An 18836-nucleotide genomic window follows, 5' to 3' on the forward strand; every position below is an offset into this window, starting at 1 on the left:
TCCCCTAGAGGGGGGGGGGGTTGCCCACATCTGAGGTCCTCTCCAAGGTTTCTTATAGTCAGCATTGTCACTGGCGTCCCACTGGATGTGAATTCTCCCTGCCCACTGGGTGTGAGTTTTCCTTGCCCTTTTGTGGGTTCTTCCGAGGATGTCGTAGTCGTAATGATTTGTGCAGTCCTTTGAGACATTTGTGATTTGGGGCTATATAAATAAACATTGATTGATTGATTGATCATTGATTGATAAGTAACAAAGACTTAATTAAGAGTTATTTGGACACTAGGGGACCATATAAGGGTTAGGGTTACGAATAAGCAATAATTCTGAGGTTATAAGGGAAGACTCTTAGTTAATGGCTTACTGCTTGTAAAATAAGGCCAAGCAGAAAAAGGCAGTAGAAGCATTTAAGTCTCACCTTAAAACTCATCTGTATACTCTAGCCTTTAAATAGACCCCCTTTTTAGACCAGTTGATCTGCCGCTTCTTTTCTTTTTTCTCCTATGTCCCCCCCTCCCTTGCGGAGGGGGTCCGGTCCGATGACCATGGATGAAGTACTGGCTGTCCAGAGTCGAGACCCAGGATGGGCCGCTCGTCGGAACCCAGGATGGACCGCTCGCCTGTGTATCGGTTGGGGACATCTCTACGCTGCTGATCCGCCTCCGCTTGAGATGGTTTCCTGTGGACGGGACTCTCGCTGCTGTCTTGGATCCGCTTGAACTGAACTCTCGCAGCTGTGTTGGAGCCACTATGGATTGAACTTTCACAGTATCATGTTAGACCCGCTCGACATCCATTGCTTTCGGTCCCCTAGAGGGGGGGGGGTTGCCCACATCTGAGGTCCTCTCCAAGGTTTCTCATAGTCAGCATTGTCACTGGCGTCCCACTGGATGTGAATCCTCCCTGCCCACTGGGTGTGAGTTTTCCTTGCCCTTTTGTGGGTTCTTCCGAGGATGTCGTAGTCGTAATGATTTGTGCAGTCCTTTGAGACATTTGTGATTTGGGGCTATATGAATAAACATTGATTGATTGATTAATAAGTACTTAAAAATGACTAATTAAGAGCCAATATGATACGTATTTGCATGTTAATAAGCAACTAATTAATGGTGAATATCTTCCCTATATCAAAGTATTACCAAAATATAATATGGCTCTCACGGAAATACGTTTTTAAAATATTTGGCCTTCATGGCTCTCTCAGCCAAAAAGGTTCCCGACCCCTGCACTAATGGAAGGTGTATCTTGTGTATTTTTATGTTGATTTAATTAAATAAATAAATAAATAAACATGTTTTCATGTACCAAGCCTGCCATCTCTGCATATTGGGGTTCGTCACCACCACTTCGTGACATAAACACTGTTAAGAGCATATGATATTAATTTTTTTTTAAAACAGCATGTTTTAGTCACGTTTGTTGGCCCATGCACAAAGTTTCATAGAAATCATTTTTGCAGTGTCCTCATCCAGCGTACAGTGAGACAGGCATCCTGACAAGCTGGTTTCCAAGCGTTTGCCGACAGAAGAACTCAACGAACATGTGCGGAATCCACAGCTGCAAGTGAAAGTCACTACAGACAGCATTCGCAGAACGCTCCACTACAGCAGCGACACCAGTCGGAAATCCCGCGGAAACTCTGGAAGTCTATGCAAGGACGTGACATTCCTTTTGTTATTAAAAGTCTTCCGTTCAAACTTCAAACATTTCATGGCTTCTCGTCTTGACGGAAATGCAATTAGGATGTACTTTAGTTCATTTTAAGACACACAATGTATGTTCGGCACCTTTCATCTTTAGTGAAGTGAAGTGGATTATATTTATATAGCGCTTTTCTCAAGTGACTCAAAGCGCTTTACATAGTGAAACCCAATATCCAAGTTACATTTAAACCAGTGTGGGTGGCACTGGGAGCAGGTGGGTAAAGTGTCTTGCCCAAGGACACAACGGCAGTGACTAGGATGGCGGAAGCGGGAATCCAACCTGGAACCCTCAGGTTGCTAGCACGGCCACTCTCCTAACCGAGCTATGCCGAGTAACCGTGTAATCCTAAACCATGTTTCCTTATTCAACGCCTGCCTCCTTTTCTGTATCTTGGGGTTCATCACAAACTCACTTTGACAGGTAGTGAAGTGAATTATATTTATATAGCGCTTTTCTCAAGTGACTCAAAGCGCTTTACATAGTGACACCCAATATCCAAGTTACATTTAAACCAGTGTGGGTGGCACTGGGAGCAGGTGGGTAAAGTGTCTTGCCCAAGGACACAACGGCAGTAACTAGGATGGCACAAGCGGGAATCGAACCTGCAACCCTCAAGTTGCTGGCACGGCCACTCTACCAACCGAGCTATGCCGCCTCTTTAATTTTGTGTATTTGCATGCGTGCGGTGCTGCTATGTGTACACTGAAAATTCCTTGCCACTTGACAAGATTTCAACATTTTATTTCTAAAAATTTAATTCCCGAGCTTTAAGAGCTTTTTTACTTTTTTCTAGTTACTGACTTTATGACATATTCTTAATTTTAACATATGTCGTCTATTCTAAAATTGTTCAAATTGAGAAAATACATATTTAAATAAGACAATTTGGTTGTCCCGATTCAAAAATGTATTTCGATACTTTTCAAAATAAAGGCCACCACAAAAGAAGGCATTATGTGAGGACTGGTGGGCATTGTGATGCCGGGTTCGATTCCCTCGAGGATGCGTTGACGTGAACACAACAAAGGTAGGATCTTAAAATATTTATTTTACAAAAAGGGAGCTCTGAACAGAACTACTGGAGCTAATAAAAAGGCAAACCAAAAAACGCTAGTATGAAAACTAGGAAGTAAAAATAGACAAACTTAAATAGCACGTTGGCACAAAAGAGAAAACAAATCATCAGTATGTAAACTGGACAAAACAAGTGGCTTAGCGTGAGAAGCTAGCGAGAATAGAAATACTTGCGAGAAAGCAAATGATCAAAATCCAGACATACAGTGGCGTGAAAGCAAACTATGAACCCAGACCGAATGAACAGAGAAGACTGGCTTAAATAGTGATAATTAGTAGCAGGTGTGCGGGGCGAGACTAACAGGTGGACTGATGAGTGACCAAGGTGACAAAGCAAACAGGAAATAAGGAGTCGGAGAAATATACAAAATGGAAAAATAAATAGTGTAGATCTGAGCAGCAGATCGCAACACATTATTGGCCTTATTTTAAGAAAATATATCACGGCCAATTAAATATGTGTTTCTTATTACAATTTAACAATCCATCCATCCATTTTTCTACCGCTTATTCCCGTTCGGGGTGGCGGGGGGGCGCTGGCGCCTATCTCAGCTACAATCGGGCGGAAGGCGGGGTACACCCTGTACAAGTCGCCACCTCATCGCAGGGCCAACACAGAAATCAAGATTTATAAACCTTAATTTAGGATGTCAGATCATCCATCCATCCATCCATTTTCTACCGCTTATTCCCTTTCGGGGTCGCGGGGTGCGCTGGCGCCTATCTCAGCTACAATCGGGCGGAAGGCGGGGTACACCCTGGACAAGTCGCTACCTCATATCAAGTTAAAAAAAAAAAAAAAAAGAATCTAGCTGCATGAATAGATAATATAACTTGTTTTTAGTATTTTTTCCCTAAAATCTAGTCTTTTTGTCTTATATTTTGTCAGCAGTGTGTGCGTACCTGTTGACTGTGCTGCAGGTTGAGCAGGTCGTGCGTGGCCAGACGCGTGTTCAAAGAGGACAGATTGTCTCGCAGCTCGGCGTTCTCCTGACAGAGGTGCTCCAGACGTTCCTCCAGCGCCTGTTCCCTCTGGGTGAGACGTAAAACCTGGGCAAACACACGGTGCCAATTCACTAATATGAATCCTAGGTATTAAGTATTAAGGGTGTCCAAAAAATTATCGTTTTTTTTTATTTTTTTTTATTAATTGTGATTCATATGCGAAGCGATTATCAATGGATTTAAAAAAAAATAAAAGATCGATTTAAAAAAAAAATATATATATATATATATACAGTACAGGCCCAAAGTTTGGACACACCTCCTCATTCAATGCGTTTTCTTTATTTTCATGACTATTTACATTGTACATTGTCACTGAAGGCATTTAAACTATGAATGAATACATGTGGAGTTATGTACCTAAAAAAAGGTGAAATAAGGGTCTAAAGGAGAGCCATACCCCATAAAAAGAAGATAGTGAAAAAGAAGAAGCTTATCGACTACAGCATCAACACAGACTACAGTGGCGGATGCATACTTGCCAACCTTGAGACCTCCGATTTCGGGAGGTGGGGTGTGGTTAAGAGGGGAGGAGTATATTTACCGCTAGATTCATAGATTCACCACGTCAAGTATTTCCAGGGTTTCCCACACATTAATTTATTTGTGGAGGCCCGCCACGAAAGAATTACGGCCGCCACAAATAAAATAAAATAAAAAATAAATAAATAAAAAAATTCATTACAAAAAAATATATATATATTTTTTTTTTTTTTTTTTTTTTCCGGCTTTTGACTCGCCAGACCGCTCATAAAAGCAATGGGACTCTGTCTGTGAATGGAGCTTGTAGTTACATATTATATAAATATGTAAATATTATATAAATATGTATATAAATATGTACATAAAGTGTTGTAATTATATTCCAACTCCGCGTTCTTCTTGGTCATCGCCGCCGCTGCCCATCCCCAACCCCCCCGCACCCCCCGCCGCCCGACCACACCACCACAAATAGATGCCTGACTTGTGGGAAACACTGATTTCATATATATATATATATATATATATATATATATATATATATATATATATATATATATATATATATACATATACATACACACACATATATATATATATATACATATACATACATATATATATATATATATATATATTTATATATATATATATATATATATATACATATACATATATATATATATATATATATATATATATATATATACATACATATATGTATATATATATATATATATATATATATATATATATATATATATATATATGTAGGTGTGGGAAAAATCACAAGACTACTTCATCTCTACAGAACTGTTTCATGAGGGGTTCCCTCAATCATCAGGAGATTTTTTATCTCCTGATGAGATAAAAAATCTACATATTGCGCTCTACCACGGTATCGAGCACTATTCTCTGGATAATCCAATCAAGACATATATATATATAAATAAAAGAAATACTTGAATTTCTGTGTTAATTTATTTACACATTTACACACACATAACACTCATCTACTCATTGTTGGATTAAGGGTTGAATTGTCCATCTTTGTTTTTCTAACCATATGCATGTACAGTAGATGGCAGTATTGTCCTGTTTAAGAGTGTCACAACATTGCTGTTTGGCAGACGAACTGCTTTACGGTAGACGAAAACGGACTGCTGTTGTTGTGTGTTGTTTTACCGCGCTGGGAGAACGTTAATGAAACTGCCTAACAATAAACCCACATAAGAAACCAAGAACTCGCCCTTGATCATTACCGGTTATAACGTCATTGGGCAGACACGCTCTTTATACCCGTCACTCAGCTCCGCATGGAGCTGGAGGGGGCGTGGCCTCTAGCTCCGCCTGAATTTGGGGAGATTTTCGACAGAAAATTTGTCCCGGGAGGTTTTCGGGAGAGGCGCTGAATTTCGGGAGTCTCCCGGAAAATCCGGGAGGGTTGGCAAGCATGGGCGGAGGTGCGCACATTTTCAGGAGTTCTGCAGATCTCAAATACACAGCAGCAGGTACCAGAAGGTAAGAAAAGTTGGTTTTGCATAATATAGTGAAACAAAACGCCGGATAGTATGTCGGCTAATAGGTGCCATTTTGCGGTCCTTATAAACACACACCATAGTAATACTGACTACGGTAGCTGTAATGGGCCAACAATACATCAAACAGTGCGGCTTCAAACTCCTCCTAAAACATCTTGACAGATTTTTGAGTGCTGTGTGTAATATTCTTTATTTTCAACGGAAAATTTCAAGTTTTTGTGTTGCTTACTGGCGTCATATTGCAGTCTACACGTATCTCTTATGTGTGACTGCCATCTACTGGTCACCCTTAACATTACACCATGTGCCAAATAAAATTGCTTCGAGGTCGGTAGGCACAACCATATTTAATCCGTACATTAGGTGCACCGGGTTATAAGGTGCACAGTCGATTTTTGAGAAAATGAAATAATTTTAAGTGCGCCTTATAGTCCCAAAAATATGGTGCACAATCTAACTCCTATGTAAATATTTTGATTACCAAATTAATCTACAAAAAGTTCACGTACATATAATATGGACTTTAAAAAGTGACTTTATTAGAGAAAACATTGATGCAGTTGTTGTCTTTCTTAAAAAAATTTAACAGTAGTCTGTAACGAACAGCAAAAGCAAAGAGGAAAAGACATATCGTAAAAAGTGTTTACCATTGTTCCCTTTTTCCTTTTTTTGGTGCCCCTAGAGTATTTACCTGCTCTTTCATTGCGCTGATCATCTCCTCCTCCTGAGGCCTGTTGTGGTTCGCCTTTTGTTGAAGATCCTGTTTTAGAGTCTGCAGCTCACTGGACATCACCTGCTCCATTTCCATCACCTGTAAACAGTTGGTATATCAAATTGCAGTTAAACAAAATACTTGTGTTTTGGTTCTACAAAAAGAGGAGGGGGGCGTGAAAGACAGAGATGCAAAAAAACAGAATTCCCAAAGGATTTTTGTTGTCTTTTAATCAAATCCGACCGGAGTATGAGTTTAAAAAAGCCATTGGCTACTTTATTAAATAAAGTTTATCAATTGATATTAAAGCAAAGATGTTCAAAGTGCAACCTTTGGGCCATTTGCGGCCCGCAACTAATTTCTTAACGGCCCGCGTCACATTGTATAAATACTACAAAAAAAAAACATAAATACAGGTGATATGTAATGATAAAAAGTTGCAGTGTTAACTTTAACAACACAAAGCTGCCATGCAGGCTGTTTTATTCTTTAAAACTGTTATTGCTCAGAAAAATAACCATGGTGGCATAAACAAACGTGTTCTATGAGGAAAAAAGGGCATGGGACAAACAAAACAAAAATAATATAAACTTGTAATCAAAATACATGGAAGTTGAACCCAGAAGAAAAAAAAATGTATGACTTATTTTTAACACTTGTATGGATAAGGCCCTTTTGGATCCCTGAATATTTTAGTGGGATTTTTTTTTAACCTGTCATTGATTTTGGTTCAATATAATTTTTTAAGCAATGTTTTTATTAATTTTTGACTTTTTAAGGCTACAATTACTTCAAAAATTCCCCGTTTAAATTATTTTGGGGGGAATATTGCATATTTTGTGTTCTTTGTTGGTTTCATCTGACCACATGACATTCTCCCAATCCTATGCTGTATCATCCATGTATCTATTTTGGTATAAACTCAACTCGTCGTGTTTGGTGGAAGAAGAATACTGAGTTGCATCCCAAGAACACCCCACCTACTGTGAAGCATGGTGGTGGAAACATCATGCTTTGGGGGGTTTTCTGCTAAGGGGACAGGACGATTGATCCGTGTTAAGGAAAGAATGAATGCGGCCATGTATTATGAGATTTTGAGCCAAAACCTCCTTACATCAGTGAGAGCTTTGAATGGTTTACCAAATACTTATTTTCCACCATAATTTACAAATAAATTATTTAAAATTCCTACAATGTGAATTCCTGGATTTTTTTTTCACATTCTGTCTCTCACAGTTGAAGTGTACCTATGATGAAAATTACAGACCTCTGTCATCATTTTAAGTGGGAGAACTTGCACAATCGGTGGCTGACTAAACACTTTTTTGCCCTACTGTATAAATATACATATATATATATATATATATATATATATATATATGTGTGTGTGTGTGTGTGTGTTTGTGTGTGTGTGTGGGAAAAACCACAAGACTACTTCATCTCTACAGAACTGTTTCATGAGGGGTTCTCTCAATCATCAGGAGATTTTCTGATGATTGAGGGAACCCCTCATGAAACAGTTCTGTAGAGATGAAGTAGTCTTGTGATTTTTCCCACACACACACATTATATATATATATAATGTGTGTATAATATGTATACATATATATATCTATATATATATATATATATATATATATATATATATATAGATATATATATATATATATATATATATATATATATAGATATATATATATATATATATATAGATATATACATACATATATATAGATATATACATACATATATATACATACATATATATATATATATATACATATATATATACATACATATATATATATATACATATATATACATATATATATATATACACATATATATATACATACATATATATATATACATATATATATACATACATATATATATATATATATATATATATACATACATATATATATATATATATATATATATACACACATACATACATACATTATATATATATATATATATATATATATATATATATATATATATATATATATATATATATATATATATATATATATATATATATATATCGTATTGGTTTTGAAAACAAAAAATAACACAAAGGCATGCTTTAATTTTTCCAGTGTGCGGCCCTCAGTTGAAAAAGTTTGGACACCCCTGAGCTGAAGTAACTGTGGTTAATAGAACTCCTATTTATACTATGTATTCAACTCCTTTGAGTATTTTTCACTCAGTCTTCTATTAAACATTATATATTTAAGGGTTTTCTTTCCAGAGTGCATACCCACAAAGCTGTGTATGCTGTACATAATGTACATATGTTTTTTTTTCTCCCCGCTCCTAGCACTTTGTTTATAATCATATGTTCCTTCCGCAAGACAATAGAAACCCCATTGCGGTTTACTGATGTTTAAGTCCGATGCTGTGAAGGACACGTCGATTTCCTCATTGCAGGAAGTAAGGAACAATACATGCACATACCGTTAAAAAAAAAAAAAAAAAAGTATGAAACATGAATCAATATGCATGTCTACTCAAAACTACTTCCAGGGTTAAATGTCCAATTATAGTCACAGGATATCAGTAAAAAACTTAAAAGATGCAGCAAATAACAAAAATTTCGGACAATAAGATGCTACTTTTTGCCTACCCTTTGAACTCTGCGGCTGATAATACGGTGCAGATTATTTATGTATTTTACTTAGCTGAAGGCCATAATACAGATATTTAAAAAAAAAACAAGCAGATACAATGAAAAGGTGCGTTATTGTTTGTGCAATGGCGCCATATTTTAGTCGAGTTTGCTCAATGCAGGCTGCTACAGGTCCTTTCTGTGTAGACTGAGCTTTTAAGCGGAAGTACAAGAGTAGTTCCGTCTTTTTGCCGCCCATAGCGTTTCTACTCGTGTGGATTTTTCACTCATAACCGTCCCATGTGTGATATATGAGGGGGTTTTTCATGCATATAGACTTTGACAAACTTTAATGATCCACAAGGGAAATTGTTCCACACAGTAGCTGAGTTACAAATGATGGAAAAGATGGAAAGAACAATGCAGGTATAAAATACACTTAAAGCAATATCAAATGTAACATATATATGTAATATTTACATAACACATGTACAGTATAGGATATATAGTGATATATTATATATTTTTATCATATATATAATATATATCAATTAGCATGTACAATATTACAGTATATGTAACAGCTGCAGCACAAAATAGAGAATAAATCCAGCAGAAAATAGACATTATAAACAAAGAGAAGTAGCTAACGTAAAAAAGCTAGCGACATTAGCATTAGATAATATGCTGAGTCTTATTGAGTCTATTTGAGTCTGAGGACTTATTGAGTTTGTTTAGCTGATTGGAGAGCTCGCTTCCGCAGCTAGTGGGTCCCATACAATGACTTCTGTTGTGTTTGATCAGCCGTTTTACTGCCCTGTTACAGACATTGTTTTGAAAAAAATTAAGGTATGTAAATAAACATTTCCAATGTCTGTCTGTGTAAATAACTCATTTCACATTGTATATATGTGGCTTGGAGTCGGTTGCAGCTAATATACTGTAAAGGGGGAAAAAAACGCCTTCTAAATTATGTGAGTGAAAAATACGGTACTAAAATATTCAAGGGGTGATGCGGATTGTTTTCTTCAATGTTCAATTCAACACTATTGTGGTCATGCTGGTGTGCTGAAATTGTGAAGGCTACATAAACAAGCAATTTCTTTCCCGTCAATTGAAGTCTGGGACCCTTCGTTATTCAGCAATTCAGAGGGGGGGTCCTGTCAAGTCCCATCAGGGCCAATGAATAAATGATGAAAATTGTGTCATGCAAAATATGGAGCAGAGGTCTCCTAAGTGACATCATCATCATCATTCAAATGTAAAAAAAAAAAAAAACATCAGGGGGGATTAAAGGGGACAGTTTGTGTGTACGTGTCCGAAGGAGTGTACTGAGGAAGTGTGGCGGGTTTGAGGCAGTGGTCATGTGAGTGCATGAAAAGGAACAAAAGCAAAACATAGCTTACCGACGCACTGCGAGGAAGAGAAGTGTGTATTGTGGACATGCCATTAATTAGTGGCTGGCCTCGTCAACACGGACCTCTCTGACAATGGAGGCAGCGACCCGCTGAGAATCAGCAGAGACACGAGTGCAAGAAGAACGCTCCATTTGTTCAAAACACAAAGCCCGAGATGATATCCCTTCATGTGGCCCCTTGCAGCCCTCGGGGCCATCCCGAGTCCACAAGCTGAGTTATCTGGCAGGTGAGAAGCCAAGCTACAGCTAAAGCCCTCCAGGGAGAACGCAGAGGAGGGGTCTCCCTGGGGATGTTTCGGAAGTGGGATCCAGCATCAAATGAAATATTTATACCTCTCAGAAGTACATATTGTATTTCCCTCCCTATGTGTCATGCTGGGTAGCAAAGAGATTACTGGATTTTGCCCAGTTTGACATCTTTCTTGGTACCACGAGAGGAATCCCCAGCAAAGGATTTATCTTCAATAACAACCTGTGGAACTGCAATCTGGATTCATACCTAGATTGGACACGGTCATAGTTTTTCATACGGTTTTCATCCCCAGCTCAGTTATGCAATACAACCTCAACGCCGTACTACTTATACCGAGATTCACATAAGAAGTCTTTATTGTACTCCTTGACATGCCACAAATGTGCCAGTATGAGACCGACTAGAGTTGAAGTCAGTTTGTTTATTTTCATGAGCAGTGCAGAGTGTGCGACGTAAATACGTCATGAACCAAATACAGGTCAGGTTGCATTGACATTGGAAATTTTTTTTTGGAACGGCAACATAAAAAGATCAGATTTGATTTAAAAAAAAAATCCGAATTGGACATCCGACCCTACAGTGTGAACATAGCCTAAATCGACGTACAGTGGGGCAAAAAAGTATTTAGTCAGCCACCGATTGTACAAGTTCTCCCACTTAAAATGATGACAGAGGTCTGAAATTTTCATCATAGGTACACTTTAACTGTGAGAGACAGAACGTGAAAAAAAATCCAGGAATTCACATTGTAGGAATTTTGAAGAATTTATTTGCAAATTATGGTGGAAAATAAGTATTCGGTCAACCATTCAAAGCTCTCAATGATGGAAGGAGGGTTTGGCTCAAAATCTCACGATACATGGCCCCATTCATTCTTTCCTTAACACGGATCAATCGTCCTGTCCCCTTAGCAGAAAAAACAGCCCCAAAGCATGATGTTTCCACCCCCATGCTTCACAGTAGGTATGGTGTTCTTGGGATGCAACTCACCTACAGTGTGAACATAGCCTAAATCTACGTACAGTGGGGCAAAAAAGTATTTAGTCAGCCACCGATTGTGCAAGTTCTCCCACTTAAAATGATGACAGAGGTCTGAAATTTTCATCATAGGTACACTTTAACTGTGAAAGACAGAACGTGAAAAAAAATCCAGGAATTCACATTGTAGGAATTTTAAAGAATTTATTTGTAAATTATGGTGGAAAATAAGTATTCGGTCAACCATTCAAAGCTCTCAATGATGGAAGGAGGGTTTGGCTCAAAATCTCATGATACATGGCCCCATTCATTCTTTCCTCAACACGGATCAATCGTCCTGTCCCCTTAGCAGAAAAACAGCCCCAAAGCATGATGTTTCCACCCCCATGCTTCACAGTAGGTTTGGTGTTCTTGGGATGCAACTAAGTATTCTTCTTCCTCCAAACACGACGAGTTGAATTTATACCAAAAAGTTCTATTTTGATTTCATCTGACCACATGACATTCTCCCAATCCTCTGCTGTATCATCCACGTGCTCTTTGGCAAACTTCAGACGGGCCTGGACATGAACTGGCTAAAGCAGGGGGGACACGTCTGCCACTGCAGGATTTGATTCCCTGTCGGCGTAGTGTGTTACTGATGGTAACCTTTGTTACTTTGGTCCCATCTCTCTGCAGGTCATTCACCAGGTCCCCCCGTTTGGTTCTGGGATTTTTGCTCAGCGTTCTCATGATCATTTTGAATCCATGGGATGAGATCGAGGGGGATTATCAGTGGTCTTGTATGTCTTCCATTTTCTGATCATTGCTCCAACAGTTGGGCTTCACGGTGGCAGAGGGGTTAGTGCGTCTGCCTCACAATGCGAAGTTCCTGCAGTCCTGGGTTCAAATCCAGGCTCGGGATCTTTCTGTGTGGCGTTTGCATGTTCTCCCCGTGAATGCGTGGGTTCCCTCCGGGTACTCCGGCTTCCTCCCACTTCCAAAGACATGCACCTGATTGGCAACACTAAATTGGCCCTAGTGTGTGAATGTGAGTGTGAAAGTTGTTTCTCTATCTGTGTTGGCCCTGCGATGAGGTGGCGACTTGTCCAGGGTGTACCCCGCCTTCCGCCCGATTGTAGCCGAGATAGGCGCCATCGCCCCCCCGACCCCAAAAGGGAATAAGCGGTAGAAAATGGATGGATGGATGCTCCCACAGTTGATTTTTTCACACCAAGCTGCTTGCCTATTGTAGATTCACTCTTCCCAGTCTGGTGCAGGTCCACAATTCTTTTCCTGGTGTCCTTCGACAGCTCTTTGGTCTTGGCCATATTAGAGTTTGGAGTCTGACTGTTATAGGCTGTGGACAGGTGTCTTTTATACAGATAACGAGTTCAAACAAATGCCATTAATACAGGTAACGAGGGGAGGACAGAAGAGCTTATTAAAGAAGAAGTTACAGGTCTGTGAGAGCCAGAGATCTTCCTTGTTTGAAGTGACCAAATACTTATTCATCCATCCATCCATCCATCATCTTCCGCTTATCCGAGGTCGGGTCGCGGGGGCAGCAGCCTAAGCAGGGAAGCCCAGACTTCCCTATCTCCAGCCACTTCGTCTAGCTCTTCCCGGGGGATCAATCAATCAATCAATCAATGTTTATTTATATAGCCCCAAATCACAAATGTCTCAAAGGACTGCACAAATCATTACGACTACAACATCCTCGGAAGAACCCACAAAAGGGCAAGGAAAACTCACACCCAGTGGGCAGGGAGAATTCACATCCAGTGGGACGCCAGTGACAATGCTGACTATGAGAAACTTTGGAGAGGACCTCAGATGTGGGCAACCCCCCCCCCCTCTAGGGGACCGAAAGCAATGGATGTCGAGCGGGTCTAACATGATACTGTGAAAGTTCAATCCATAGTGGCTCCAACACAGCCGCGAGAGTTCAGTTAAAGCGGATCCAAGACAGCAGCGAGAGTCCCGTCCACAGGAAACCATCACAAGCGGAGGCGGATCAGCAGCGTAGAGATGTCCCCAACCGATACAGGCGAGCGGTCCATCCTGGGTCCCGACGAGCGGATCCCGAGGCGTTCCCAGGCCAGCCGGGAGACATAGTCTTCCCAACGTGTCCTGGGTCTTCCCCGTGGCCTCCTACCAGCTGGACGTGCCCTAAACACATCCCTAGGGAGGCGTTCGGGTGGCATCCTGACCAGATGCCCGAACGTGGCAACGTGGGTCATCCCTCCAATGGGCTCACCACTCATAGGAGGGGCCATAGAGGTCGGGTGCATTGTGAGCTGGGCGGCAGCCGAAGGCAGGGCACTTGGCGGTCCGGCTACAGAAGCTAGCTCTTGGGACAAATACTTATTTTCCACCATAATTTACAAAAAAAAATCTTTAAAATTCCTACAATGTGAATTCCTGGATTTTTTTTCACATTCTGTCTTTCACAGTTGAAGTGTACCTATGATGAAAATTACAGACCTCTGTCATCATTTTAAGTGGGAGAACTTGCACAATTGGTGGCTGACTAAATACTTTGTCGCCCCACTGTGGATACCCTTCCTGATATCTATATTGACGTACTTATACATGCCAAGAATCCACAACCAGGCAACCCAACAATCAGATGTTCTCAAGTTTACGCTTGATTATGTTAATCATTTATCACATAAGTATAACGTTTACAAGCACGGACTGTACAACCCTAAATTGAAACAATGTTGCCAGATATGAGGGCACCAGTTATAGGACAGTGTGTCAGCAGTGTACTGTGTTCTATCTGGACTGCACATTGGAGTCTGGCCTTCGTCAAATTACGTTGCTGATTTTTTTTCTAGCAGAGCAAATCTTACTGACCAGGAAACAGCACAAATAGCATCTTATCACCTGCGATCGCTACATTATTCTCGGGCTTATGTGCCAGTGTGTACTACACCATAGACCTTTCTAACTGTTTTAAATGTAATCCCATGGTTGAGGTCGGCCCGTGTCAGCGTATTTATGTTTTGTTGTCATGTTGCCGCGGCGAGAATTATTATCGTCTCGCAGAACAGTGACGTCGGTAACTTGTTCTCATATCCTGCCGCATACTTTTTATACACTGGGGACTTTCTAAACCAGGGGTCGGGAACCTTTTTGGCTGAGAGAGCCATGAAAGCCAAATATTTCAAAATGTATTTCCGTGAGAGCCATATCATATTTTTTAACACTGAGTACAACTAAATGCGTGCGTTTTTAAGTAAGACCAACATTTTTAGAGTATAATAAGTCTCTTATTCTTTTCAATAACATTGTTATTCTGAAGCTAACCAATCAATCAATCAATCAATCAATGTTTACTTATATAGCCCTAAATCACTAGTGTCTCAAAGGGCTGCACAAACCACTACCACATCCTCGGTAGGCCTACATAAGGGCAAAGAAAACTCACACCCAGTGGGACATCGGTGACAATGATGACTATGAGAACCTTGGAGAGGAGGAAAGCCATGGATGTCGAGCGGGTCTAACATGATACTGTGAAAGTTCAATCCATAATGGATCCAACACAGTCGCAAGAGTCCAGTCCAAAGCGGATCCAACACAGCAGCGGGAGTCCCGTTCACAGTGGAGCCAGCAGGAAACCATCCCAAGCGGAGGCGGATCAGCAGCGCAGAGATGTCCCCAGCCGATACACAGGCGAGCAGTACATGGCCACCGGATCATATGTCCCCCTCCACAAGGGAGAGTGGGACATAGGAGAAAAAGAAAAGAAACGGCAGATCAACTGGTCTAAAAAGGAGTCTATTTAAAGGCTGGAGTATACAAATGAGTTTTAAGGTGAGAATAAATAAAATAAATTAATTGTCATGTCTGTTGATCATGTTTTTGTTTGGCCATGTGCTGTTTGTCCTTTGGACTCTTTAAGTTCCTGTTTTTTTCCACTCCCTTGTCTGGTTTCCTTGGTTACTCCTTTTGTCCACCTGTCTCTGGTGGACAAAATGCCCGCTCACCTGCTTCCCGAGCACTAATCAGAGGCAGTATTTAAGCTCGTCTTTGCCAGTCAGTCGCCCTGTGCTGACTTGTTTCATGCCTTGCCATAGTTTCGTGCTTCATGCCATGCCAAGTGAGTTTTGTTTGATTTATGTTCTTAGTCTGTTTATGCGTTAGCTTTGTTTTTTAGCCCAAGTTGTGCCTCCGCTGTGAGCGATTTTTGTTGGTATATTTTTTTTGTTAAAATTAAATCATGTTTTTACCTAAATGCAATGTCCCGAGTAGTCCGTCTGCCTTCCTGGGAGAACGACCTCGCAGCAAGCTGCAACCCCCCCCTCCCCCGCCATTGTGACATAAAATACTTCTTACCATTAATGCGACTTCTTGAACAGGTGCGGTAGGAAACGGATGGATGGTTTTAAATGCATGAGAATTTTTTGTATTTTGCACGTTATTTTTAGCACTGTGATTACCAGCGAAATTATTCATAATTATCGCGTTAAGCAATGTCAGCTAAGATTTATCTGAGTTTGAGTTTGAGTTTATTTGGAACATGCAAGCATACAACATGATACATCACAACTTCCAGTTTCCCTTTCCAACATGTTCGAAAAGGAGGAGGAAGAAGCAGAGCTTATTTAATCCTACCCCTTTTCTTTACATAACAGTTGTTAAAACTTTTGTTCACTTCCTGTTCTCAATGTATTCACAATGTATACTCCATAAGTAATAAGTAATCACAATACAAATAAATAAATAAATAAATAATTGCTTAAATTTTAATCCATACGATGAGATAAATCAGATTATTTTGAGAATGAATGAGTGAGTAAAATCAGAATGTTTATCATGGTTCTTCATTTTTGTACTTTGTTAACACTTCCAGCTTGAAGAGTTTCTTGAAGTGGATCATATTAGTACATTGTTTGATTGCTTTGCTTAATCCATTCCATAATTTAATTCCACATACAGATTTACTGAAGGTCTTAAGTGTTGTACGTGCATACAAATGTTTTAAATTACATTTTTCTCTAAGAGAGCCAAATGCAGTCATCAAAAGAGCCACATCTGGCTCTAGAGCCATAGGTTCCCTACCCCGGATCTAAACAGTCACTGGACACAACAAAACTACGGCGTACTCACCACAGACCCAGGGAAAGACATGATGTTTTCTATTGACACTCTCTAGACTCCAACATTTCCAACAAACCTAACACCAAATACATCAGGTCTTTCTATGCTTTACACAGACCATTTTTTTTTAATCTAAATTGCCCTTTTCCTGCACTTCGAAGGGGTCTGGTTTTCCCACTTAGACAGTAACGGTCTATTATTCTGTGGACCTTGACACATGGGAGGGAATGCAATGTTTGGTATTCCATTTTAACCAAACAACTGCTCTTTTTCTACGCCACAAGGTAGAAAAGTGTGGTGTCTGCAGGTAGTTGGGGAAAAATACTACACTTCCTTCCAAAGTCCAATGAAATCCTCCGAATGAGGTGATAAGAAGTCTTAAAATACGTAACTGTTTGATTATCTTCACAGTGAACGCGGCATCCTTAGGTTCAAACACTTCATTAATACGTGACTGAGCACTGATATTTTTCCATTATGTCACATCATTGCTAAAGATTAACTTTGTGTTACAAAACAAGGGATACACAAAACACAAACATAATAAATAGTGGATCCCGGGACACAACTTTGTACTCTTCAACTGATTATCCATATGGTGTATACCACAAGTGTAGATTCAGACAAGATAATCAGGTTTTGTCCCTAGCTTTGTAAACCAAACCCAAAGTAATGAATCGACTCTCAAATGGTCACGACTTATTGGGGGTGATTTAACGCATTTAACAGTCGAGATATAATTTAAAAAGATCAGTTAGGACAGGGGTCGGCAACCCAAAACATTGAAAGAGTCAAATTGAAGCAAAGATTTAAAAAATAAAACTGTTTGGAGCTGCAAAACTTAAAAAAACGTATGTAAGTCTTACAACATGGGTGTCAAACTCTGGCCCGTGTAATTTAATTCGGCCCTTGAGGCCATGTCAAATTAACATTAGAGCTGGCCCGCCGCTGTAACATCGCATTTACCGGTAGTACTTCCCGGGAAACTCCTGAAGTTAAGAGCCCCTCCCGAAAATCTCCCGGGGCAACCATTCTCCCGATTTCCACTTGGACAACCATATTGGGGGTGTGCCTTAAAGGCGTCCTCTACAACCTGTCGTCACGTCCGCTTTTCCTCCATAAAAAAACTGCGTGCCGGCAGAGCCACGTAATGTATGCAGCTTTTACACACACATAATTGAATGCAATGCATACCTTGGTCAACAGCCATACAGGTCACACTAAGGGTGGCCGTATAAACAACTTTAACACTGTTACCAATATGCGCCACACTGTGAACCCACACCAAACAAGAATGGCAGACACATTTGCACTGAACACAACATACAGAACAAATACCCAGAATCCCTTGCAGCACTAACTCTTCCGGGACGCTACAATATACACAGCCCGCCCCCCCCTAACCCTGCCCACCTCATTGTTATTTTATTTTCAAACTTATTAGCCTGTGATAACGTTAATGTTGATATTTACCTCAGAGGGCTGCAAATGGAATAGAGCAAGGGTGCCCATTACGTCGATTGCGAGCTACCAGTCGACCGCGGGGGGTGTGTCAGTCGATCTCCGGCCAGGCTTTTAAAAAAAATAGTCCTAAAAATTAGTGATCATCAATCTTCACCAAGACGTCACTTAAATGACATTCACGGTACCGGAGGGTCTTGTGAGATGACGCTGGCTGCTGCAAGATCGTTTTAATTATTAAAAATGACCGAGAGGAAGGCGAGAAACACTTTTTATTTCAACAGACTCTCGCGCCGTACCTTCCGTCAAAACTCTAAAGGCCGGCTGCACATTTCCTATCTTCACAATAAAAGCCCTGCTTCATGCTGCCTGCGCTAACTAAATACAGAGTCTCGGAAAACTGGCGTGCACAAGCGATCCCTCAGAAAGCTGGCGTGCACATCACTTGTGCACGCCAGCTTTCCGAGACTCTTATTTTGTTAGCGCAGGCAGCATGAAGCAGGGCT

At 40.2% G+C, this 18836-nt stretch overlaps 1 protein-coding gene across 1 annotated transcript in view; it reads right to left on the reverse strand.

Annotated features, from left to right (window-relative positions):
- The window catches only part of si:ch211-235m3.5 (BICD family-like cargo adapter 1), a 67898-nt gene that overhangs the window by 26350 nt on the left and 22712 nt on the right, over positions 1 to 18836 (reverse strand). The window contains exons 3-4 of the mRNA XM_061919162.1: positions 6493 to 6612; positions 3679 to 3825 (exon numbers count right to left, since the gene is read on the reverse strand). Coding sequence (XP_061775146.1) covers positions 3679 to 3825; positions 6493 to 6612 — 267 coding nt within the window. The remainder of the gene's footprint in view (positions 1 to 3678; positions 3826 to 6492; positions 6613 to 18836) is intronic.

This window comes from Nerophis ophidion, linkage group LG13 (genome assembly GCF_033978795.1).
Source record: "Nerophis ophidion isolate RoL-2023_Sa linkage group LG13, RoL_Noph_v1.0, whole genome shotgun sequence".
NCBI classification, from domain to species: domain Eukaryota; kingdom Metazoa; phylum Chordata; class Actinopteri; order Syngnathiformes; family Syngnathidae; genus Nerophis; species Nerophis ophidion.